This window comes from Sorghum bicolor, chromosome 1, assembly GCF_000003195.3.
Source record: "Sorghum bicolor cultivar BTx623 chromosome 1, Sorghum_bicolor_NCBIv3, whole genome shotgun sequence".
Classification (NCBI taxonomy): domain Eukaryota; kingdom Viridiplantae; phylum Streptophyta; class Magnoliopsida; order Poales; family Poaceae; genus Sorghum; species Sorghum bicolor.
In genome coordinates, this window is record NC_012870.2 from 79,660,814 (window position 1) to 79,686,827 (window position 26,014).

At 43.3% G+C, this 26,014-nt stretch overlaps 3 protein-coding genes and 1 pseudogene across 4 annotated transcripts; 2 read left to right on the forward strand and 2 right to left on the reverse strand.

Annotated features, from left to right (window-relative positions):
- LOC8059486 lies at window positions 3,509-5,139 on the reverse strand (annotated as a pseudogene).
- On the forward strand, window positions 4,836-6,997 carry LOC8078005 (mitochondrial import inner membrane translocase subunit Tim9). The gene is made up of 3 exons (XM_002465945.2): window positions 4,836-4,994; window positions 5,112-5,232; window positions 6,498-6,997. Exons 2-3 carry the CDS (start codon window positions 5,138-5,140, stop codon window positions 6,682-6,684), a joined length of 282 nt encoding a protein of 93 aa, XP_002465990.1. The 5' UTR covers window positions 4,836-4,994; window positions 5,112-5,137; the 3' UTR covers window positions 6,685-6,997.
- Window positions 12,237-14,480, forward strand: LOC8059487 (AAA-ATPase At2g46620). Its single transcript, XM_002465946.2, has one exon. The coding sequence runs from the start codon at window positions 12,810-12,812 to the stop codon at window positions 14,385-14,387; it is 1,578 nt and encodes a 525-aa protein (XP_002465991.1). The 5' UTR covers window positions 12,237-12,809; the 3' UTR covers window positions 14,388-14,480.
- Window positions 17,357-25,786, reverse strand: LOC110430056 (serine/threonine-protein kinase OSR1-like). Of its 2 annotated transcripts, none has more exons than XM_021446921.1 (22): window positions 25,407-25,786; window positions 24,525-24,779; window positions 24,332-24,456; window positions 24,182-24,226; window positions 23,707-23,788; window positions 23,130-23,198; window positions 22,871-23,041; window positions 22,719-22,784; window positions 21,808-21,876; window positions 21,635-21,703; window positions 21,113-21,171; window positions 20,668-20,946; window positions 20,215-20,417; window positions 19,988-20,082; window positions 19,870-19,914; window positions 19,718-19,777; window positions 19,414-19,515; window positions 19,283-19,334; window positions 19,166-19,206; window positions 19,009-19,073; window positions 18,322-18,373; window positions 17,357-18,007 (listed from the first exon to the last, which is right to left on the reverse strand). In XM_021446921.1, exons 1-22 carry the CDS (start codon window positions 25,614-25,616, stop codon window positions 17,930-17,932), a joined length of 2,292 nt encoding a protein of 763 aa, XP_021302596.1. In that variant the 5' UTR covers window positions 25,617-25,786; the 3' UTR covers window positions 17,357-17,929. The 2 variants fall into 2 exon arrangements, with proteins under 2 accessions (XP_021302596.1, XP_021302598.1); XM_021446923.1 differs by having other exon boundaries at window positions 19,166-19,203; window positions 25,407-25,616.

Here is a 26,014-nt window from a genome sequence, read left to right on the forward strand (position 1 = left end):
GAACATTGTTCTCATCTACTCCTTCAGTGCCAAAAAAGTGTTACCAACTAGTAGTTGTTTCATGTTCATCACACTAACTTGTAGCAAGATGGCTCTGATTTAACTCTAGAGTTCTCATAATATTCTCCAACAACCCCAAGATTTTCTCATACGAACCAAATTTTCAAAGTCTAGTAACTATGTAGTTTGGGCTCATAGATATGATGCCCCAAAAGACAAGGATAACATCGTTGCCCCTCCCCCCTTTCACCCTCTCTTCATTTCTTAGTTTTTGCTTGTAGTATTTGCCCTTCATCCTTTACTCTAGACCACCCGTAATGTAAATTCTTTAGCAAGATTTACTCGCCATTTTATAAGCAATTGTGTTCTCCTCATACACTCCCTCGTCTTCTCATATGATGTTCTAAGATTTTCAAGATCTTCTCATATGATGCTCCTAATAAAGTTCAGTCAACCTAGCTAGATTGTCATAGTTTCCCTAAAAAAAGGTCTTCCTCTAACGTCATCTTTGTGCCACTCTTCAACATTTGTTGACTATATAACAGTAAATGGACAATACGATCCCATGCTCCGCATGCCTCATCATGCGTGACTCTATGTGAAATTCGAATGGAGGATTTTCTTAAAAGATATTCTAGACGAATTTAGTGGTCAGATATACAAATCAGATATGGTGAAAGATCGAATACGAAAAATATCTTTTACTCCCTCTTTTTCTCAATCATAAGTCAGCCTTTTTTTGACCATATATCTCTTGCTATATATTTAGATATATATTATGTTTGAACAATTTTGAATATACATGTAAAAAATTTAGAATGACATAATGTTTAGTTGGCACATTTTTTGGATTTTGGGTACTATATCACTTTTGATTGTATTTGGTAATTATTGTCCAATTATGTACTAACTGGGCTCAAAAGATTTGTCTCGCAAATTACAGACAAACTATGTAATTAACTATTTTTTAAATCTATATTAATGCTTCATGCATGTGCCGCAAGATTCGATGTGACGGTAAATCTTAAAAAAATTTGGGAACTAAGGCCTTGTTTAGATGCACTCAAAAACTCAAAAGTTTACAAGATTCTCCATCACATCGAATCTTACGGCACAAGCATTAAATATAAATAAAAAGTAACTAATTACAAAGTTTATCTGTAAATCATGAGACAAATCTTTTAAACCTAATTAGCTCATCATTGGACAATGTTTATCAAATAAAAACAAAAGTATTACGGTGTCAAAATCCAAAAAAAAAACATCTAAACAAGGCCTAAACAGGCCTTAGATATGAAGCGATTGAGTGGCATAACCTTATCAGATGAAAACAGAGTTACTCAAGGGAGTGTCGGCCGAGCAGCCAATGCCAGGACCACGCAATGGGCCGGCGGATCTACCTTGCTTTGATGCTGGCACAGTTGCATGGAGACAAAGGCCCTCGGAACCTTCGATAATTAGACGCGGTCCTGGGCCCATTGACCCATAGCGATAGCGTCACTGACTACTGTTGCATGCTCAGATAAGAACTGCCCACTCGGCTCTTGGATGCTGACTTGATCGAGTGCCTCGTATCTGATATTCATTTGAAAGACAAATGATAATCTGACACAAAAAGGTCTTTAAAAATAAGAGTACATCAAACGCTAGCTAATTTGACTGTCTTCTTTGTTTGGTCATTGATCGTCTGTTGGAGCTTAAAAATCACACTAAAAACTGACATGTCGACGAGTACAATAATTACACAACTACAAAATACAGCAGACCTTGGAATTGGCCGTATCCTATAACTACCCATCGTGTTCGGCCGTAGGCCACATCCACCCACTGCCTGCCCTGCAGCGAAATTCAACCGTGGACTTGGGTTTTGCTTTTGCCCTTTGCCGACTGGTTGACAGGCAGGCAGGCTCACAAGCACTCCTCAGACAGTCGATCTGCAGTGCAGGTCGGCAAGCCGCACTCTGTCCAAGTGAGATCAAGGAACAAAGAACACAAGCTACCGGTTCAACCAACACAACTAATATATACCATAACCCCTGCATTTTCCTGAAAAATGATAGTCTCTTTAGTAGTAATTTAAAATAGCGTAAAATAACACCCTTTCGTGCAAATTCGATCTCTTTTTAGTAACTTATTACTTGGTTTCTTCACTATTATCGAATCTGACCTTATGACCTGAATGCATGTTCTCAAGGGCAGAAAGTTGCACATTAGCCATTAGCTAGGTGCAGTGTAGGTCTCTTTCACAGCAATCCTGTATATGATGTGATGCAAGTATTTTAGAAACTAAAGATGGAAGCAACACGGTGCATAGATTGCACGGACACGGACACAACAATGACACAAAAGCTAAAACGACAATATGGGATTCAACAAATCAATTCTTATGGCAACACAATCCAGCTGATAGTAAAACAATCAAAAGTACTGGATGTTTACGACAGGTTCAATCCCTTCAATATGCCAAGTGTTTCCTTAGAAGATTGGTGCAACTGCAAACCCAAAACTAACGATGCAGCTATATCATAAAAACATCGGCACACACAATTTCTCATTTCTAAACTTCAAACTTTAAAATGTATCGTTTTCATTTGTACAAGAAATGGATTCTCGAATGCATAAAAGAAATGTTGCGAATAAGCCTCCAGCGACGTGTCCTATATGTTAGAAGAAACTGATTCGGCGTGTTTCTAGATCTTCTAACTTTTGGAAAGGAAGACATGAAGATGTTACCTAAGCCTTCTTCATAAGCTTGCAATGGACCAGCCTAGTCACCACAGGAACCAAGAACATTGCCAATGTCCACTTTTGCTAATGCTTGTCCCTCAAAGAGGACATCCCAGATGAAAACAATTTAAAATTAGAGGCATCAAGGTAAACGAGTAGAACGGAAAGGTGGTCATACTAGGTAGACAATGACTCACCTCAAAGTTTGCAATCGACCGGTATATGTTCCAACTTTTCATGTACAGTACCATTCAATAGAAGTTTAGGGTTTTATTAGAGTTTCATGCACATTAAATATGCTGATGTGGCGCTATATTAATGAAGAGAGATGATAAGAGTTTCATGGGAGTAGAGAGAGTTTCCTCCTCATGAAACTCTTATGCACTGTTTCCAAAATATTGATGTGTTGGAAACTGTGACATGAAACTCCCATTGAGGATGGCCTAAGCTTTTGGTATGATTCTCCTAATATTAGAAACTTTCTGTTGAATGGTACATGAAAAGTTGGAACATATAGGGAATAATGGTACAGAAAGCGGATCTCGTGGGTTCTGATGTTTCATTTTCTAAGGGCTTCTAAACTGTGCTGCTACCAGCTATCTAGGATAGAGAACACTGTATAATTAAAACAAAGATGCTTGTATACAGATCTTAAAGAGAATACATGCGGCATCATCGACCATCTGTTTAAGCTAGGAGTCTAGATATACAATGAAGATGTCCAATCTATAGATGCTAAAATAGCTTGCTAGCAAGTTGAACTGACACCTTTTTAAGCATTCTAGGTACTTGAATATACCGACTTGAATCCATGTATGTCAGAAAAAAGGAGTTTAGCGCATCTATACCAACTCCATTTTTCTCAAACAACTCCTCCACGTCCTCCCAGTAGATGATGCTTGTGTTGTTGCGCACAGCCAGCAGTAGTGCCTGGTAAGTGTCTTCATTAGGTACAAGCTGATCATGTGATTTCATCTGGCGATACAACAAGAATGCTCCTTGGAGTTCCCTAATCTTGCAATACCCGTCAATAAGAGTGTTGTACATCTCTGTTGTTGTGACCAACCCAGCTTTGGAAAATGTCTGCAACACCTTTTCTGCACTTGAAACCTTATCAATCCTGCAAAGCTCCTTCAACAAGGTAACACAACCATTATCCGCTGCAGAAACACTGTTCTTTGCAGATTCTTCAATGATGCTCAGTAACTGGTCTTCATTGATTCTACATAGGAACTCCAACAGGCTGCTATGAACGATCTTATGTAATGTCGTCCCTTGTATCAGCATCTCGTGGAATAAAGCTGTAACTTCTCCCAGCCGTTCAGCCGAGCAGAGTTCTGCCATCAGCAAATGGTAGGTGCATTCATCTGGCTTGAAGGTTGAAGCCTGCCTGCTCCATCTGAGCCTTCAACTGGAGTGCAGCCTCCAAATCTCCATTCTCACTCTGTCTTTTCAAGTGACCATTTATCATGACAGTATATGGTCTTGTTTGACAAGTAGAGCTGTTTTTTTAGAAAATAATTTTATAAATAATTTTTTAGATAGCTGAGCTGTTTTGAAATAAGTATTTGGTAAAATAGCTTCACCAACTACTTAATGTATAGTTAAGAGAGAGAAATAAGGGAGAGAGCTGTAATAAGCTATTTTTTTTAGTTTTATCCCAACTCATGACTTTATGAGAGGAGAGGAAAAACAACTTCGTCCATGAAGCTGTTTTGAAAATAAGTATTTAGTAAAATAAAAAAACAGCACTGAAGCACAGAAATTCCGGTCGGAGAAGAGCGAGCAACTCCAACGGCTTGTCTATTTTTATGGTGGAGGCTATTTTAGAATTTACATGATAAAATGTAGATTTCAACGGATGTGCTATTTAGTTTTATAAAAATAAAAAGTTGACTATCCCTAAATTTTCGATGGCCATATATATAGCAACACTGTTGTGGACATTTTTTTTAGAAAAAAGTTTTTTATTTTATAAAATAGATAAATAATAAAATTTCACTACTAATTTTAATTTTAGCAGCAACCCCATCATGTCCGCCCGTGCTTCGTGGTCGGGAGCCCATCATGTCCGCCCGTCCAGATCGCACGGGCCGTGGCGCCATCCAACCCCACGCGGCCCACCTGCAGCGAGCTGTTCTCTCCGTTAAACCCTACCGCTGCTCGCGTCACCATCTCTCCGACTCACCTCTCTGTCCTCTCCCTGTGCAAGCCGTCGCTAGCGCCTGCCGCCGGCGAAGCTTCTGCGGGTCCTCGTCGTCGGCCAGGTAGATCTGCCTGCTCCTTCTCCTTACCCCCTCCGTACTCCCGGTGTGGATCTCGGCTCTCGACGAGTTTCAGGGGGGTGTTCGTAAGATTTGCTAAGATCCGTGGCGGTTTTTTAGGTGCTGGATCCGTGGCAGCGGCGGCCATGGACAAGAGCATGCTCGGCGACCTGGACGGCCTCCCCGAGGAGGACAAGATGCGGATGGCCGGCATGATCGACCAGCTCCAGATCCGCGACAGGTTCGTGCCTTACGAACGCCTTCTGATTCCTGAATCCTGATGTTTACCGGTCCCTGCCAGTCTAGTTTCGGTTAAGTTGAAACAGAACGCGCCCCTGTTGCTCGCGTGTAATAAGATTTGGAAGCGTAAATAGGGCTTTGTGCTCTCCTACCGCTGGTTTTCACTTTTCAGTGAAAAGTATTGCAAGTGATTGGCACACTTGTGCGGCGCACTGCAACATAAGCGTTTCAATAGGTACCCACTAGATTTGTGATATTGCAGTTTGCACCTTGTACGTCGCAAATCATGCGATATGATTTCTTTCGTTGATTGAAATATAAGCATTGGTTTCGTAGGCGTCTGGCTGTGTATGACAAGCTGCTCAGTGATAAATCTTTAGTTTGTCCCAGTATTATCGGAATGAGCAACTGTGGTTGGGAATGGGAAGCCTAGTCGAGTAGTCATGGAAGCTAACTGCTTTCATTAGATTCAGAAGGTGCCAAACCGTCCCGTGAATTGGTGCCCAGAGTTCGTGGACCTAAAATTTTGAATTACTTGGTACCCTTAGCTACTCCGGTTGTAAACAAGGTTCATGTGGGTCAGAATCAATAGTTTCAAGGCTTTATCTCTTTCGTTTGTCTGTGATATCAGTTTTGTATATTCTGTATGCAAAGTTCTGAGTTCTGACACATGGATTTGTTGGTTGGTGGTTCTAGGCTCAAGCCAAAACCTTTTATAGTTTACATTTATTCTAGTTTCCAGCATTTTAGATACTTGGAAAGGGATGGATTTTTTCAAGGTGCAGATGCTGGAGCCAGAAATGCTAGTGTTGATATTTTGTTGTTTAAGGGTAGGAGTAGGACTAGGTGTGTCATAATGCGAAGCTATTCGAAAGTGTGGAGAAATAAGGATGTGATGGTGGAAAAGGATAATATTTCCTGTAGAATTAATGAATGATCCTTGATTTTGATTGTAGCAAATATTGTAATGCTTGACTTAACTTAATTGTTGTTTCCTGCAAACACTGAAATGTGACTTAATTTTAAGTGGTGTTTCCTAGTAAATTTAGTCTTGCCATTTGTCTAAAAACTTCTGCAGATCCTGTTATGCTTGACTTTAATTTCAAGTGGTGTTTCCTCATAAATTTGGATTTACCTTTTTGTCTAATTAATTAAAACCTCCTGCAAATGCCTGATGGTTGGCTTCATTGGTCTTTCATGCCTTGTGCATATATCTGTCAAATTGCATATCAAGAATAATCAAATCTTTGCTCTATCACTTTGCAGTCTAAGAATGTACAATTCCCTGGTGGAGAGGTGCTTCACAGACTGTGTGGACACATTCCGCCGCAAGACCCTGGACAAGCAAGAGGAGTCATGCGTCCGCCGCTGCGCAGAGAAGTTCCTGAAGCACTCCATGAGGGTTGGCATGAGATTCGCCGAGCTTAACCAGGGTGTGGCCACGCCTGACTAATAGTCCCATGCTGGTTTCATTGCACCTGCCAAGTTTCTAACCTTGGGGATTTTGTTAGCACAGATTTGTAATCCAAAAATGATTTCGGCACTTCACTACCTGAGATATGTGACCGACCGAGTTAGGTTGTGTCTTGAACCAAATGCTGGGTATCTGAATAAAATTGCCTTGAGTCGGGTTAGATGCTTCGTATCGTGGACTCGTGGTTGATCATGTATCATTGATAGCTTTTCAGAAGTGTTGTACTTCGATTCATACTTGAACCAGCGGTTTATTTGAGCCAGATAAGTGCATGTTATTGCTTCTACGGTCAGATATTCTTTGTACTGTAGACATCGCGATACAGGATTTGTTAAGGGACCTTTCTTCATTCCGACTCTTGAGACACGTGCTTTCTTCGACAGCAAATAATACAGGGCTACTATGCACATGAGCTAATCAAGCCATTCTCGGTGCAAGTTTCATGTGGTAAATACTTTTGGTTGCCATGTAAAACTGAGAGATGAACTGCAACGAAAGATATTGTTTCGATCATCATTCTAAACCGCGTAACGAAACACTCCACTGCACGAAGAATGTCCTCGTGTCATGAACTGATGCACATGGAATTGGAATTTAGAAGAGCCATGTCATGACATTGTCTGCCTACCCATGCCACTGGAGGTTGAAGATGGTTTGGAGTTTGGTTGGACCAAGGTCACGTTGGCATTTCATGGTTTGGAGCTTCTCCATTGGCATGTGGGCAGTGCGGCATGTCGCTGCTGTCTGTAGCACTGTAGCCTAACCTGCTACTGAAACCGATGCTTGTGTTTGGTTCAGACTTGAGAGCTCACACGGCCTCGTGCCCTCGTCGACGCGTCAGCCGTCAGTACAATGTTTGGTCGAGCATTATATCGTCATATGCCATGATGTATGCAGAGAGCATCTTGAGCTCTCTTTAGCTTGTTTTTGGCTCTTTGATTGATCACTACTGTTGGCATCATAGGAGTCAAGTTCAGTCGTTCGGTGTGGACGACCAAAAATGCTCCCCAACAAAATTCAGCTTTGGTGAGGTTTGGAGATGAAGTGAAGCAAGGTTAGGATAGGAATCAAGTTCAGTTCAGTCATTGTGGACGATCGATGCAGCCTGCTGGTAGGGTAGCGACGGAGCAGCAGCTACTAGCAGCTATTTTTCTCCCAATCACCAAGCACCAAGGCAGCAGTAGGTGAATCTGCCGACGAGAGTGTCAGGCTGCGGTACAGCAGCTGTTTCAGTTGCATGCATCAAGTGATCTGAAGAAGGTTCAGTTCTAAAGCATGCATGCGCTCTCTTCCTCTTCCTTTAGTGACAGACAGTTTCCAGCATCGAATGCTAGGACAGAGTGACAAACTGACAAGAGAAGGCTTGACGTCGATCGAAGCCTTCTATTTATTTTTTTTTTCTGAAAAAAAAAGCTGGCTGATTTCTTAAGATTTAAGTAAGGTTCAGAGATACCCTGCTCATGCTGTTGTTGTTCGAGCGAAGGCGATGGATGTGGCGCTGTCAGCACTCAGCACCCAACTAAAGCACACTGAAATGGATCGAAGCATGATGAAGACAGGCAATTCAGTACCTGTATTGTATAGATGATCTCTGCATCGTCATGGTGCTCATCGAATAAGGTACCATGTCTCGATCGTATGGCGTTTGCAAAGGGATTTCTACTTGACGCTGTGTGCCCTCCCCCTCATGACATGACAGCAACCGCCTCTGCCATCTTGGCGGCAGTTTATTCAGTCAAACCTCGTGCAGAACCTTCTAATCCGTGTTTCTGACCCTGTAATAAAAGCCATTCACTAGATTTGCTTTACGTATTATACTAGTAGTATTATCTGACTGGGGAATTCCAGGCGTGTGTGCTTGAATAGAATTCACAGCGGCCAGATTAGACTTGCTTGTGTCACATTCTGCCTAATTTAATTCCGGAATACGTCCCTGAATATGTTGTCCTATGTCAAACTTTTTATATTGACCAAATTTATGTTAAAAAAAGCATGAATAATGTAAGTCGTTGTGTCTTTTCTAAATATACATAATGTCTCTAGAGAAACAAAAATAACATGCAATTTAAAATAGAGATGATGTATGATTATAATATCAAGTTTGTATTATAATAGTTATGCCCCTCTCTAGAACAAAAGATTTACAAAACACAAGGACACGAAAAACATAGGAATAAAAATGCCTTAACACTTCAAATCCTATAGAAGTTTAGAGCAGAGGAAAGTTCACAAAGATGCCTTTCGAAACAGCGTAGGAAACAAAACAATGAGGTTAGACTGTTAGAGCTTATCAAGTTCCTTTCATAGGAATTTCAAAGAAATTGCAAGGAAACATTCCTTCGTTTCAAAGGGCGTCATAGAAATTGTTACTGTAGAATTTGGATCCTTCACAACTCCTCTATTTTTTGTTCCCTTCAAAGGGGGTATGTTGGCTATAATTATTGACCAATCAACAATCAAAACAAAGATTGTAAAGTCTGAATCTTAATATGCGTACGTTTGCAGCTTATGGACCCGGACCGGAGGGAGTAGCCATTTCCATGCTCCTTGCCAATTGCTACAGCAGCTGGTGTACGTCGTCCCAATCGGGCGGCGCTAAACCAATGCGACGCCGTGGGGGCACGCATCTGCTGCCTCTGCTACTGTGCACCAGCGTTGGCACGCCGCCGCAGCTACGACCCGGCCGTTGGCTTCCCTTCCTCGTGATGATACGGCACGGCGGTAGGCCGGCGCCGACGCCGGCGGGCCATCGATTGTCCTCGGAGATCGACATCGACATCTTCGATGGGACCTCCGATCCGGCCTCGATCGCAATCGCAACGCTGGTGCACACTAGCAGAGGGCAGAGGCTAGTGCGTTGAATGTATGTACAAAAAGAATACACAATTAGTTTAAAACTTAATCAAATTTATATATAAAAAAAATAAAATTTATTATTCAGCGTCATCAGAAGATACAATTAGTTAAAATTTTAGAAATTTGGGATAGTACAAAACAAGAATTATATCTTTTAGTGACGGATCGAGGTGGTAACACGGTAGTGCTCATACCATTTTCATCGGCTAGTCGGCTTGACAAGTGACAGAGAGCTAGCGGGGGTCGAAATGGCATCTCTCCATCATCTAGATGTGCCAATGTCAATGCATTTTTGCATAACAAATATTATTAATTAAAGTCAGCGGCACATTGGAGACCGGAAGACGACTGCTCCTATCCTACCTCTACCTGATGGCCGATGCCAAAAGCCAAAGCGGCTGATTACTCTGAGTAGTACGTACAGTATATCTCAAGCCTGAACGGCATGCATGTCACTCATGTCATAATCAACAAACGGATTCATTCAGTAGTACACTGCTAGTAAAATTAAGACTGTTCCCATCGACGACGGTTCTTGTACAGTGAAGAAGTACTATACAAGAGAATTAAACTCGGTTATGGAATTCCCGGACGCCATCTTCATGTCCTTTCTTCCGGTATCTCCCGCGATGGATTGGCGCAGCTCCAGTACTGCCACCGGCCAGATTAGATACGGTGTGAATTGATGATTCATCCATCAGTCTCTCTGTACCGATGTACTAGTAGTAATAACAACAAACTGCTCTTCTATTTGGGACTGTTATTATATGTATATAACCTGCAGTATGTACTCCCTATACCATTTTGATTTTTTTTTGTATAACCAGTAAATACTCCCTATACCATTTTTTTTTAAAAAAAAAACGGCCTATCGAGGGCCTGGATTGCTAGCTGCTGACAATAAACAAAACAGTCATTTTGACTAGATCGAATGTCAATAGAGAGCTGCGCCGAAATAATGTTGACATATATACAAGTGCCGGTACCGGTAGCAGGTTAATTAGTTGCTGATTAAATTGTGCTGCGACTTAATTTGAGCATGCAATTGCTGTTTGACTTGCACAACCATGGCTAGCTAGCGGCACCTTGTGACCATTGAACGGAGGAAGAGAACGGCTAATACACAAAGATGGAGATGGATAGCAACGGGAGAAGGAAGAATCTGTCATATATACTACTAGTAGTGTGTGGCAGCACCCAGCAGCCAAGCAAGGAAGAGAAGAGGTCTAGCCTGACGACCTGGCCAGGCAGGCTTTGTTTGAACTGATGTCAACCTGGTTCATGTAGAAAAACAACCATGCATATGCATGGCTTGCTTGTTTCAAGTTACACCCTCCACCTCCAGCAAGATGATGTAGCGTTTCAAAATGGAACTTTGACCGATATTTTCAGCTGATATGTCTCTGTGTCTTGTGATGCGCAGAAAAAGTATGATGCAGTGTCATACTTTTCAACGTTAATTTACAAGTATAGTTTTTTGAAACATATAAACTAAACACAGTAAAAAAAATTGCCTACCACAATAATTTTGTCATGCATGGGTTACATTCATACAAGAAATAAAACATCCTAATAATTCGTGACTGGAGAGAGGGAGGAAACAGGATATTTTACCTACCACAAGCCCAAGAGGAACTTTAAGTTCACTATAAATATTGTCCTCTTATAGTCCTATTAGTACTCCCTCTCCGTTTTCATAAAGTTTATAAGTGAATTAGATTTTTACGGCACAATTTTACCACAGTTGCCTTCATATACAGAACCAAAAACAAAAACAGATTCATGATTGGAGGGAGGGAAAAACATATTACTGTTCGCTTGGCTGATAAGTCATGACTGAAAATATTTTCCCTAGATTCACAGATAAGCTCAAGCGAATTATTAGTGCCCCCCTTATTAGTGTCTATAAAAGGTTAAATTTGTCGCATGCATGTAATAATTAAGCACGTAAAGTAAAAAGTGAAAGATACAGGGAAGAACAGACACATTGTGTAGATTGGAACATGAGTCTTGTACTATTGACTAAGACTAAGGCCTCGTTTAGTTCACCTGAAAACCAAAAAGTTTTCAAGATTCCCCGTCACATCGAATCTTATGGCACATGCATGAAACATTAAATATAGACGAAAATAAAAACTAATTACACAGTTTAGCTGGAAATCACGAGACGAATCTTTTAATCCTAGTTAGTCCATGATTGGATAATATTTGTCACAAACAAACCAAAGTGCTACAGTTCCGAAAAGTTTTCACTTTTCGGAACTAAACAAGGCCTAACAGTGTATACTTTTCCATTTTCAAATGGAGCGAGGTGTATAGCTTGGTTATTATCGCACAACATGGAATGGAGGAAACGGGTTTTCCAGCAAAATTCATGGGTTCAAATACACGTATGAGCTAAAGTTCGGGCCACGTGGCGCCGTCCACTGACTAAACACACCCATCACCACCACGTACGGTGCCTTATTTGAATGAACTTCTTGCCTAGCACGTACGTACTGGCAGTTGGTGAGTGGTCGCTTTGCTGGCAAGAGGAGAGGCCAAAATGTTTTGGGGGTTTTTGCTGTCATGGGATTGTTTCCGTCCAACTGTCTTCTCCACACCTGCGGTTAAAAAAAAAAACTCCTCGACGGCTTGAACATTTTTTAGGGAACGTGTCTTAGCACGTGCTCTCTCCATGTTTTTGTCCAGATTCATATAAAAAACGATGTTTTTATTCACAGTAAAAACAACATTTTTATTGAAGTCTTGAACTGCCTCTCTAAAAAAAAACTTGAAGACTTGAACTCAATTTATATTTCTTTGTTAACCAGCTATCATCATAACTTTGAAACTGTAACTGCATCACGGCGAGGTTTGTCTACAGTCGACTTCAAATCTGTCACCGACGGATAAAAAAAATTGTATCTTTTTGTCAATTCTGCGCGAACGGTACGAAATTTGTAAATCAGTTTTCAGCTGTTCCATTTTGGGCCGGTTTCATTCATGGAAGTCTGAAACGCCGGGCCCAATAGTCTGTCTGTGAAGTGAATGAAACGCAGGCTGCTGCGGCTGCCTGCCAAGCCTTTTTTTCTATCCACCTTCTTTGACCGCCATTCCTCTCGTCAAACAGCATTTCCACCCATTTCCTCCATCTTAAAAAGCCCAGCCTCTCTCTTCACATCGGCAACTGTACAGGACGTGGGCGTCCACGAGACCACGACCACGACCACGACACGGACCCGAGCCATCACAGAAAGCAAGCAGCCATGCCACTGCACGCCACGAGCCCCGCCGGCGTGCTCGCGTACGCCGCCCTCGCGCTCGCGGCGCTGCGGCTGCTGCTGTCCTACAAGTCGGCGCTCTACGCGCTGCGCCGCCTGTGGCGGTGCGCCGACGAGTGGGCGCAGGCGTACCAGTACCACGAGGTGCCGCGCTTCGCCGGGGCTGGGTGCGACGGCGCCGAGAACCCGCTGTTCCGCAAGGCCGCCGCTTACGTGGCGGCGCTGCCGTCGCTGGAGGACGCGGACGCCGCGTGCGTGGTGTCCTCGGCGTCCCGGACCAACGGCGGGCTCTCCCTGCAGCTCGGCCCGGGCCACACCGCGCGGGACGCGTTCCTCGGTGCGCGCCTGTCGTGGACCAGCGCGGGCGGCGGACCCGAGCGCCTGGTGCTGCGGGTGCGCCGCCACGACCGCTCCCGCGTGCTAAGACCTTACCTGCAGCACGTGGAGTCCGTGGCCGACGAGATGGAGCAGCGCCGCCGCGAGCTGCGGCTCTTCGCCAACGCCGGCACCGACGCGGACACAGGCGCGCCGCGCTGGGCGTCGGCGCCCTTCACCCACCCGGCCACGCTCGACGACGTAGCCATGGACCCGGACCTCAAGGCCCGCGTCCGCGCCGACCTCGAGAGCTTCCTCAAGGGCCGCGCCTACTACCACCGCCTCGGCCGCGTCTGGCGCCGGAGCTACCTCCTCTACGGCCCGCCGGGCACCGGCAAGTCCACGTTCGCGGCGGCCATGGCCAGGTTCCTGGGCTACGACGTCTACGACGTCGACCTGTCCCGCGCCGTCGCCTCCGGCGACGACCTCCGCGCGCTGCTCCTGCACACCACCCCGCGCTCGCTCGTCCTCGTCGAGGACCTGGACCGGTACCTGCAGGGCGGGGGCGGGGACGGGGAGGCACGCGCGGCCAGGGTGCTGAGCTTCATGGACGGCGTCGCGTCGTGCTGCGGCGAGGAGCGCGTCATGGTGTTCACCATGCGCGGGGGCAAGGACGCCGTCGACGCCGCGGTGCTGCGCCCCGGCCGGCTGGACGTGCACATCCAGTTCACGCTCTGCGACTTCGAGGCGTTCAAGGCGCTGGCCAGCAACTACCTTGGGCTCAAGGACCACAAGCTGTACCCGCAGGTGGAAGAGGGGTTCCACGCCGCCGGCGCCCGCCTCAGCCCCGCCGAGCTCGGCGAGATCATGCTGGCCAACCGCGCGTCCCCGAGCCGCGCGCTCCGCAGCGTGATCACCAAGCTCCAGCACGTCGCGTCCGGGGGCGGCGCGGCGCCGCGGTACCCGTCGCACAGGCGGAACACGAGCTGGTCCGGCGGCGGGCACCAGTGGGAGGACCAGGCCCAGTCGGCGCGCGCCAGCGCGGACTCCGCGCTGGCCGACGACGAGACGGCCGCCGGGGCCCCGCCGACGTGCGGGGTGTTCGGCAAGGAGGCGCCGATGAGGGAGTTCAAGAAGCTGTACGGGCTGATCAAGATCAGGAGCCGGAGGGAGGGGTCGGGCGTCGTGCCACAGGAAGGCGACGCGCACGGGCCGCCGACGCCGGGCAACCACGACAGGGACCGGTGAACGTTGTGGATGGTAGAATTGTAGTGGCCAGCAAAAAGAAAGCTTTTTTATTTCCTTTTTTTCTTGTTATTATTACAGTTTGTTGTTACACTACTCTAGGTGTTAGTGACTGGAAGGAACAACTAGAATTGGAGGAAGATAACAACAATGGAGGATTGTGAGTGATGTACATGAGAGGCATTCTTGTGTGGTCTCAATCTCTAGAAAGCAACCAATTTGCACTGCGTCAGAGTGAATGAAAGACTCAAAAATTAAACAATGGCATAGAATCGGATAAAGTCGATGAAATTCGCATAAAATTTGTGCATGGAAAACTACCATTTGGTAGGGCATCTCACATCCTCTGCATCAAAGATGAAGAAATATCAGTTGAGCTCCAGCATCCAACTGCCAACATCCGGTCCCAAATATCAGTTGGGGAATTGACTCGATCGCAATCGCCGGGAGGCAGTTATTGCTTCGGTCAGAGAGGCCGACGCCTCCGGGCGGCCGCAACTTGCCCGCCCGCCGATCCGACGGCGACGACTCCGCGGCCGTTCGCTTCAGTGCGTTGTCTTTTCTGCAGGGACCAACGCACGCGCGCACCTCGCCGTCGCCGTCGCCGCCACGCCGACCGCTCCCTGCCCGGCGGCACCGCGCGCACGCTGAATCTGAGCTGCATCTGCATGCGTACTCCATTATTGTAGTTTTGAGTGACTGCATGATTGCGCAGCCATCTGCACAAGGATTCCCTTCCCTCCGTGTATTTAGCAAGTTGTTTGTTTATGATTATGATTGCGCATGTAGTATGGGTATGAGCGAAGCAGTTTAGCTGTGTACAGCACGTCTTGAAGCTTGGCTCCTGATCTGGAAAAGCTGGCTGTGCTTGCACCAGCTCAAGAAAGCGATGCAGAGCATGATCTGTATGTCACGTTTACACATGATGACATGAAACGGAAGCCTTTAAATTTTTTTGTCAGCAAGCTGCACTTATACAAAAGTACTCCTACGATTTGGGATTACTCCTACACGATAAACAATCACTGCACTAGATATCACCCGACCAAGTGGCCCTATTGAAATATGTATCTTATTTTTACTAGGTAGTGTCATTGAAATTTGTATGGATCGTTGTATTCTTCAGGGTCTGTTTGGATTCCTGTCTAACAGGTGCATACTTACCTCCATGGCAATTAATAGCTCAACTATTAGCCCTTGTTACATGGTTGTGCTTGTTTAATGGACTAATAACTAGCCAATGGCTTAGCTAATTTTCACCCTACTGTTAGTCATCATGTTTGGATCACCTAAAACTAATTTTTAGCAGCTAACAGTTATCCCCAATATTAACAGGCCCTTAATCCTAAGTATCAATTAGCCCTGTGCTCCAATAGTTACTAGTGTCACCAACTAGCCCCCAATGTTTTAGAGAGATGCAATTCTAGCTTCTACTAAATTTAATAGTACATCTTAACTTCTGACTAAGTATATAAATATATATATATATGATAACAAATAATTACAATTAGATGTATTATGATTTTTTTGCAGTATGTCCATTTAAAGTCATAAATGGTAATAATATTTCTATTACAATAGAGGATCCAATCATATCCTAAATATGGAAATACTAGGACGAAGGTTATTGAAGTACTGCAAGTAGAACGTGAGCCAAAAGCAAAGCATACAGTTCCATACTACTGGCTGCACTAGCCCACATAACCATCCAAGGTAGCCCTTTTGGGGAACAGAAATCACCTTGCGGTGACCATGACCAGACATGGGGGATGGGGGGGGGCGCGCCTGACGGGTCACGAAATTTGAGGCATCCTTTTTCACCGGAGGAAGCCACGCGGTGACCTTTTTTTTGCGTCGTGCTACTGCTACTGCTGTGGATTTCTGAAATCGGCATGGAGACAATCTATCTACTGTAATGAAACCTGAAAAGGCGCGAACGCAAGGATTGCTTGGCAGGCACACCAATCCGATCCTCCGTCGTCGTCTTCTTTCACAGCTTTTCACAAGCTTTTGTCCTCGATGATGATTGCTGCTGGATCCCTCATCCCTGCATGCCTGTTCCTAGCTACAGTACTCGTAGGGTGCACAGCAGTGCAGGAGTACTCCTACGTGATGTCCTGATCAGGATTCAGAAATCAGACCGGGTCAAGGAGCCGGACCATGACGAACATTTTTCTGTTCAAACTCAATTCAATGACATGGATGGGTTTGGACCGGGGTTAGGTGTTGAGAATTGTCGCCTGACCGCTCTCCGGCGTGCTGCACGCGACCATGCCCCCCAGCTGCACGTTGAAGCGTCGGAGGAATAGGTTAGGCCACTAACTATAGCGTCCGTACCCCCTAGACCCCTCCTAATGAATGGCCATGGCCATGGTTTACTACAACTGCTCTGACACAATTACCGGGCCATGGCCATCATGATTCTGACCTCGGTCAAACCAAGGCTGGATTTTTCAACGAAAATTACCAGGGCTATCGTCACAACAAATCTCCGCCAGTCATGGCATCCTAGGATGTTTGCTTGACGACCTGGCCTGGAAGCGATCTACGCATGGGATCGCTACCTGAACCACGTAACCAGTCCCAGACTCACGAGATCACTGCCTCAACCCGCCAAGCTTTTCGGCTGAAATTACTATTCACTGATCTGAAAAGTGGTGGCTGAAATTATTGGTAAAAAAAAATACGGCTAAGCGAATGGGCTAAACTAATACTGATGCTAATATATTCTAAGAAAAAAACACGATTCTATAACTGAAAAGTAGTAGTTAACAAGCTCAAGCGGCCCTACAATAAATATGGACCACCAAACACTCAAAATTGTGGGCTCCGATTGCAGCCTGGTGAGGCATAATTTCCTAAGCAACAAACAGCTCCATGCTTTGTCTCCTCTAGAAGTGTTAGAAATGTTGTTTTTTTAAAAAAAAACTGTACTTGTATTATTATTATTAAAACATCATTAAGAAAGTTACTTAAAATAATCATGGCCTTGATGTCGATCCATAAGGCAGAGTCTAGCTAAGGGTCCCAGCCAAAAAGGCTCGATGTAGGACAGACAATCCCTTGTATACAGTAGCTACACATGCATTCCGCTGTCTATAGACGCGATGCAATTATTTGTTGCAGTCTTTCTGACTTCTGAAGTACAAGTACAATGGTACTATACGTCTAAACTACTACTATATTAGAAGCTGGCGTCCTAGCCATCTTAATAATAGATGCGAATGCGATCAAAACGAAAACACATCGCAAGACGCCTAAAAAACTCACCCAACAAACCAAACTCGAACGCACCGGGTCGAGTGAATATACATAACAGTTCAATCTAAGGCCAACGATGATAAACCCCTTAGAGGCAGAGGTCTCCCCGCTCCTTCAAAACTCACTGCAGGTTCTTCGATTGCGCTCGGAGTTGTCTGGCTCAGCACCAAATGCTCCTTCAAGTCCTTGTACGCAGCCAGTTAATCAGGCCTCACTTGCATGGGCCCGGGACAATGTGGCTTTTAGGCCCCCTCCTAGTAGTATTTAAGGGAGGCTTGACCACATCATGCTTCTTCGTTTTCGTCCTCTCTCATGTCCACGATTTCTTCTTGGCAGTACAGTGCATTTAGCTCTTCTTGCAGCTGGTAGCAAACACAGGGATCATAAGTGAGACAAGCACACAATTGCCTAAATTAATCATTTATTATGGTGTTGAATGCATGTTTTGCGAGCCATTGCAAGGATGCAATATCTTACTAGAATGGGAAAAGGTTCTCTAGAAGCAACTGCAGTCCACAGCAAAATAATACAGTAAAATAACCCAGGGTTTTAAGAGTTATAGTGTTAATAGTTACTATCACTATTTTTTCTTGAGGGGCTATTAAATAATGCAAATAAAATAATATGAACCTACTCTATCTCTATGTGTTTCCGAGTGCCATACAGTCATACAGACCTGAACATGCTTCAGCTTTGTCGCAATTAATTCGTCGGTTAAAGAAATCATCCTGCAATGGGAGAAAACATTACCATCTTTGACCACAAATAATCATTATTCCCTCCATTCCAAATTATAAGATGTTTTGGCTTTTCTAAATACATTACTTTTATTATGTATCTAGACAAAGTGTATATCTAAGTGCATAGCAAAAGCTACACATCTAGAAAAACCAAACATCTTATAGTTTGGAAGGGAGGGATTACTATACAGGAAAAACAATGAAACGACAGAGTTAGTTAAGAAAAAAAATATTAGAGCTTCTAGAGCGTAATAAACTCAAAAACAAGAAAATCCATCGGTCCTATTGGTTGCGTATGATACTTGTCACTATCAAAGTCTCAAATACCTTTGAGGACAAACTTTTTGAGGCAACTTGATCCATTTTGCAATGAGATCAGTTCAAAATACAAGTCCCAATCTATTCAAGTTCACAGGATAACAAATTCAGATGAAATAGAAAATTACCCACTATATCTCAGTTAAATATCAATCAAGATGTCATGAGACATTAACAACAGATACAGATAGAAACATTGAACGAGGCAAAAAAAATTATTGTTCCAAACATGAGAGAGAGATTCAAAATTCAGAATTTGAATTCTTGAAGATGCAATTGCCACCTTATAAACAGAACGGGCCTACCTAGATTGTAACTCAAAAATTTTAACAAGTAACGAGTGTTCTCTCTCAGCAGTAGCAGCTTCAACCTGCCAAATTATTCATGAATAGATTTATAAGATTGCCATCGTTTTTTTTCCCATGAAGGCAAATTCTGATATTAAGCTGACCTTGTACTTACCACTGTATCACTCCCTGTGCTCTGAACTCTTGACTGAGCTGCTGGGTAAAAACAATAGTTTTAATAATAGTTGAAAAAGGAAAAGTGCATTCAGCAGCACAGGAGAAAAAATTGTACCATCGACTCTCTCATTTTGCTGCAAGCTACTTAGTAGGTTCGTAATCAGATCCTGTAGCAAGGAAATTTGAAACCGTTACAAGGCTATAAATAAATGGACATGTTTAAAATAAATTGAGATTGTTGCATACTTGCTGGAATGCAGTCTGCTTCACAAGGTTTTGAAGATGGGGAATCAGAATTGATGTAGATACAGAGCTATTGCAGAGTTCCTTCCGTTGATGATTAGTAGACTGCAAATAACAAAATTCCCAGTGACAAAACTGTGTGCTGTTTCTTGAAGAGCAACGAAGCAGTTTTGCTTCCAGAAATAGAAAAAATCCCAACAACATTGTTCTGAGATAAAAACTCAAAATTTAGCATTTAAATCTGCCAGCACAAAGGGTATTTAGAAGTTTTAGTCTGTAATAAGCACAACTCGAGAAGATAGCTTACCGTTGTCTTATCATTCACTGACCAATCACCAACACTGGCTGATTTTCTCAGTGAAGGCCCCTGAAAGCCCCAGTAATGGTCATGATCAATGGATATATCTGAGTAGAGTGTAACAGTGCCTTATGAACAATGGACCATGGAAAAATTCTTACCTCTTGCAATTTACGTGGGGTACTGCTCCCTGGAATTTCTTGAACCTGTGAAGTAGATTTTAGATTATTTGGCTGAAGTGATCTGCTGATCTTGTTCAGTTAAGGGAGGGCTACCCACCTTTGCAAGATCCACATTCTCAGATGTCACTGAGAAGCGGCCTTTAATTTCCACCATAGTGCGCTTAGGCTTATCACCCAAAGAGCCTACATAGCCTGTAAAAGAGCAATTGGCATAGTAAATAAAGGGCTAGATTTACATTCCAAAAGTCAAGCACATTAACAACAATGTACAGGCAAGCCTATACACAGATAAAAGGAAACAGCAATTGAAGGTTTAAATCCTACCTGCAGATGATCGAATAGGAGCAGAAAGACTATTTGCAGAAGCGCGAGTTGAAAGTGACAGAGGACCACTAAGATTATTCGTTCTTGAAAGAGAAAGACTATTTGCAGAAGCACGAGTTGAAAGTGACAAAGGACCACTAAGATTATTGGCTCTTCTTGTACCATTCTTTTGTTTATCAGATACAGATCGAACTCCAGCATCCCTGCCATGAGAAATATTGATGATAAAGAATCTTTGAATATAGAATGCATAGGCTCATGTCAACTTTTGTTTTTCAAGAACTCAGAAATCAAAATGATGTTTAGTGCCCTTGGACACATGTATCTAAATTCTGCGATGTTTCTTCAGAAGCCAAGAATTATTGAAGAGTTTTTATTAACAGAAGGTAAGTCAGATTAAAGTAAATCAGATAGTTAAAATGGAACATGTTCAGTAAGTTTTGTTAGGCACACCTTTCAATAATGTGGCCCCTTTCAGTCATCGAACTATCATGCGGACCAGATTGCAGAACTGGACCTGAGTATGTCCTTTGTTTTTGTCCGACTTCACTTCTGTAATCTTTCCCATCAGGATCATGCTTCGATGTAGAGGGCAATGAATCATTTTCCGGTCCTGGGTTTTTAGGTCCATCAGCCTTCCTTTCACTATAGGTACTCCCATTGTTGGAAGACAATACTTCGCTTGTTTCGGGGCCATTTGGACATGGATTTGCTGCCGCAGAAGAACGCTTACTGAAACATAACAGAAAACTATAAATGAACTACCCTACGGCAACTGAAATATGCATGGAGGCCCACTCCACAGGTCCCTCTGTATTCAAGGTATCAGTATGGAAAATGAGAAAACAGAAAACTATTGGGAACCAAAGGATGCTAAAACGTTATAGATTCAACCGACCTGCAGTTATTACCATTCGATGGTGTTGGCTTTCCAAAATAACCGTCAGAAGATGTATCCTGGTAATAGCGCATTCAGAAATGACTTGCACATCAACCATATACTTTTCTCTTGCTATAAAAACACACAGAGCAAGCAGATGTCTTTTGCAATTTCAAAATTCAAGTAGTGAAAAACTGTGAAATATAAAACAAAAGGATTGCATATCTTTTTTTCAAGTACCCAGTGGAGTGAATCCAGAAATGCATCCACAGATCTACACAGAGCATTTCGGCCCCGCTTAAACATGTCTTACTGTCTGAATCCAACATATGGTGATCTATTTTCTCCTCTTTTTTGAAAACCACATGGTAACATTTTCCATAGTGAATAGTATATACATATGATAGATGATACTGTTATGTATGATTTGTTCAATCATTCTGTAGCTTTCTTGTGAAGCTTACATCAAATTTATGTCATTATTCCTAGTAGACAGAACTAAGGTATTTCTTAACATAAAGAAAAAGAAGTCAAGCAAACCTTATCAATGTCAGTTATTCTACCAGTGTCATCGTCTTCTTTTATTTCAGGTGGATCATCATCACAAATCTGCAAAGTTATACAGCTTACTTGTAAGGCAAAAACACCGCCAACTTTAACACATACAAGTAAGGTATCGCAGCGATAAAAGATACGAAAACCTAATGCTTTACCAGTGATGCCTGAGCCTTCAGATCCTCAATATCGAAGTTCCATGCACTGACACCTCGTTGGTACTCACTCTGTCACATAAATCATCGAACCTTCAGAAATAGTCGCATAGATGGATTGAAAGATGGAAGTAAATAGTGCGCCTATGCCTATGAAAATACATGATGGTGTGCTAACGAAACAATACAGTAAGGGAAATACATCTTGTGAGTAGTCATGGTATTATCTAAGCAACTAAACAGAATAGTTGATTGTTTATTTATGAAATGAATAGTTGATAGTCCATGTGAGTGTTGTATCCATATACTGGAGTCGCACAGATCTTGCCACCTTGGGTGTCCAAGAGCTTAGCTTTCAGAATCCACCCTTGGTTTGTGCTTTCAAATTTCTGTAGCTCTTAAGAGGTACACATAGTAGGGAATAGAAATGCCTCCCTATAGAATAAAAGAAGTTTGTAGCTTCCTGAAGAGCTATAAAACATGTTTTAGCAGCCATCACTTTAACACAAAGTCCCATCATCTAGCTTAGGTGCCATTGTTTTATAGCATTAATTTTATCCCTAAGAAACTAACATCGTATGGGTTGTGAAATGAGTCTTATTTTGTAGCATGGTTCCTAATTGCTCTCCTCTAGTCCTTGTTCAACAAATAAACATTAGGAAATACTAGCATACTCAGGCATTGACATAAAACTCTCACAATCTAAATTTACTTTTTTCAATAAAGCAACCATTTTGCTCATACATATTCCTACCATATTTTATGAAATTTGCTTTCAAGCTGCATCTTTAATGTTAATATGGTCCAAATAAAATGAAGCATAAGAATCACCAATATGAAGGATGCATCTAGCATGCTTCAGAGAGAAAAAAAAGTTCGAGTAGAAAAAGGAGGCAAAGTACACTTTCACGAACCATAGAAAGTGCTTCTTGTTCTGAAGAAGGCATTCTCTTCAAAGCTAGCTGTGCAGCATCCTTTAACTGGAAATACAGAGTCATTCACTAAGAAACACAATCACAAGCATTGAGAAAAAGAGAAATAAGAAAAAAAATACATAAAAACAAACCTGGAGTGCCTTTACACGGTCCCAAAGAGGGGGCAAATCAGTCAAAATGCTCTTAACAGTTAGCTCCGGAGGTTTTACATTCTTGAAAAAAGAATGCTTAAGTAATTTTTCGGCTGTTGGCCTCTTTGTTTGATCTTTCACCAAGCACATCGCAACCATTTCCTTGAAGGACTGGTCACAACTGAAAAACTTTCATTAGAAGAGCAACTACAATAATCTAACCTAATGCCCAGACTCTGTACAAAAGGACTAGTACTACCTTTGAGAACCTTTTATCACGGTCATAGTCAAGACCTGGAGGAGCATTTTGGAGCGTCATGAGAAGAACCTGAGCCACCAAGGACGTCACCAGTTAATACTGAATTCACACACATGATTAGGTGAACTTCATGAAATGGTTATTGAGCCGGAAAGTTTGTAAAGTTGGATAGCTAACTTCATGGATAAGACTATCTGACACCTATAATAGTTTTACAAGCTGGTGGCAATCAGCAAGTCTAAATAAGTATTCGCAAAAGAATGTGTGCCCATGGGAGAATCTCTAGGTTTTCTCTATATTTCTAGTGTGTCCTGTGAGGATTAATGTAGAGGCTACAAAAAGAGACTCTAATTAGTAATTAGTATGATTGAATAGCAAAATGATTAAGACCACATATGCTTGCACTGTAACTTTAAAAATAAGGTACTTCATGAAATTTCAAATAAGAGAAAACTGATGCAATCAATCATCAAGCATTCACGCTCCCTGGGAACTATTATTACATTGCTCTATTCCATAAGAGAAAAAAGGAAAAAAGATTTAAGATCTTAATTTGTAAAGGCAAATGACCCGTTACCTTCATGGGAGGGTACTTCGAAAAGGGAGCATGTCCATGTGCCAGCTCCAGTGCAGTTATTCCAAATGACCATATATCAGCTCTGTACAAAGGAGTCGATAGCTGTTAGAAGATGTAGCTTACAATAGCAACCAAGAAAATTAAAAGTGAATGTAAAAAAGCTATGATGCGTTAAACAAACATGATTATTACATCAGTACACTCATAAGCAGTATAATTGAAAACCAATAATAGGGAAGTTTTCCCAGGACACTCAAACTAGAACCAACCAGAACCTAGTGACACCCAGTTTCTGGGAAGACGGAAGAGTTCCAACTTGATGATGTGCTGCACTCATATTTGAACACACGACAAGTAAAACCAAATTCCAGTGTAGTATTTGCTCGATCTCAAGTTTATTAAGCAAAGCTAATTGTCAAGCAGAACTGCATGTGCGCATAGAAAACATAAGATAGTATTGATATTCAGCACGCACTTGAAATTATATCCAGTTCCAGGCTGGAGAACTTCTGGAGCCATCCTAAATACCAAGTAAAATAAGAAAAAACATGTCAAACTATGCATAAATAATTAGTTTTTATTGAACCACTAGCAGAAGATATTTATAGAAAAGAAACATAGTTACCAGCATGGTGTTCCAACAAATGTATTCCTAGCCCTTTGCCTATCACCCCTGTCAAACATGCAAGCAGAGACACCAAAGTCCCCAAGCTTGACTACACCAGGATTATCAATAAGGATATTACCTGCCTGCAACAATGATACGTTGAGAAAAAGCACTGTCAAAACTAATCTCAAACGAATCGTACAGAACTAACCTTCACATCACGATGAATATGTCCTTGCCTATGGAGGTAGTCTAGAGCTTTGAGTGTTTCCTTTAGAATAGAGGCGATAACTGGCTCCTCAAAACCATCGGGATATGCAACCTTCATTAGGTGCAAACATGAACCCTCTGACATGAACGGCATTACCACCCAAAGATTATGACCCACAACAAATGAGCAGTAAGACCTGATGACATTAGGGTGATCTATCAAGCTCATAGTTTGAGTCTCCTTTCTTACATCATCCTGCATACAATAGATATATATACTACAGTGAGACATTGATTATAGTGTTCATTTTACAAAGGGGCAGAGCAAGAGAACCAAAATAGGCTTGAAACAGTCCATGTGCTTAGTTATTAATTCTGAACACTGGTTTCATGTACAGGTTCTGGTGATGTTAGGCTAGCTAACACAAGATGCTGCTACGATCCACGCCAAAGGGGTACACTTTTTTTTTCGTAATAAAAGCTACATTAAAAAAGGATATAGCATCTTTGTAGCACAAATAATCGAGATCACTAAGAAGGTAACTGCATCCCATCCTAGAAGCCCCAAGGTAGCTGCAGGCGTAATTGCAAGTGGCCAGCATCAACTGTAGAAGCGAGCCAACTGAGACTCGTAGCAAAACTAAGAATTGAACGGCCAAGTTTCCTGATTATCCCCAACTCCGCTAACTAGTGAAGAGCCCGATTGTTGAGCTAATCGCTTCAGCAAAACAAAAATTCTACAGTTAGATCGATCATTCAACTAATCGCATCAACATCAGGTGCTTCTAATCCACCTCTACATCCATCATCAACAAAAACCAACAATCACTATCGAACCCTAGGAATCGAGCGATGAAGGAATGAAGTTTCCAGAGGAGCTCACGAGGTTACTGTTGACCCGATCGAGATCCAAGCACTTCACAGCGACCGTCCGGCCGGTGGGAATGAACTCCGCGCGGTAGACGACGGCGTTGGCGCCGTAGCCAACTTCCTCCAGCAGCCGGTAGTCGGCGGGAGACACGGTGAACGCCGGCGCCGCCACCCGGGTGGGCGTGGGCGCCGAGGACCGCCGCATGCTCCCGGTCCTCACCATGGTTCCGCGCGGAGCGTGCTCGGCGGCACCGGCACCGAGCTCCGGCGATCGCCGCCGGCGGCGGCTGGGAGCTTGACCCGTGTCGTGTCGCGCGCTGCGCTGGGGACTGGAGAGAGAAGCGAGGGAGAAAGAGGGGGGGAGACTGGGGGAGATGAGTTGAGAGGAGAAAAAGGAGTGGGGATTTTGGGAAAGAAAGAGAGGGGTAATTATTTTGGCCTGACGTGGCCGGCGTGGGACCCGAGAGGCGGGGTCTAATTGGTTGTCTTACCTGCGGTAAATACGATGACGTGTGGGTCCGGACTGGTGGGGTCCACGATGGCAGTCTCAGCGGTGGGTGGTGGCTGTGAAAGATTGGAGTGGCTTGGAGCGGCAGATGCAGCCGACTGTCTGAGAGATCT

Bases quoted from the DNA above. Each gene is read 5' to 3' on its own strand.
- LOC8078005 (XM_002465945.2), top strand. From the start codon at position 5,138: ATGGACAAGAGCATGCTCGGCGACCTGGACGGCCTCCCCGAGGAGGAC. The intron at 5,233-6,497 runs GTTCGTGCCTTA...ATCACTTTGCAG, and splicing joins CAGCTCCAGATCCGCGACAG to TCTAAGAATGTACAATTCCC.
- LOC8059487 (XM_002465946.2), top strand. From the start codon at position 12,810: ATGCCACTGCACGCCACGAGCCCCGCCGGCGTGCTCGCGTACGCCGCC.
- LOC110430056 (XM_021446921.1), bottom strand. From the start codon at position 25,616: ATGGTGAGGACCGGGAGCATGCGGCGGTCCTCGGCGCCCACGCCCACC. The intron at 23,789-24,181 runs GTGCGTGCTGAA...TCCTTTGTACAG, and splicing joins GGAACTGGATATAATTTCAA to AGCTGATATATGGTCATTTG. The intron at 19,778-19,869 runs GTAAGAATTTTT...TGGGGCTTTCAG, and splicing joins CCCCACGTAAATTGCAAGAG to GGGCCTTCACTGAGAAAATC.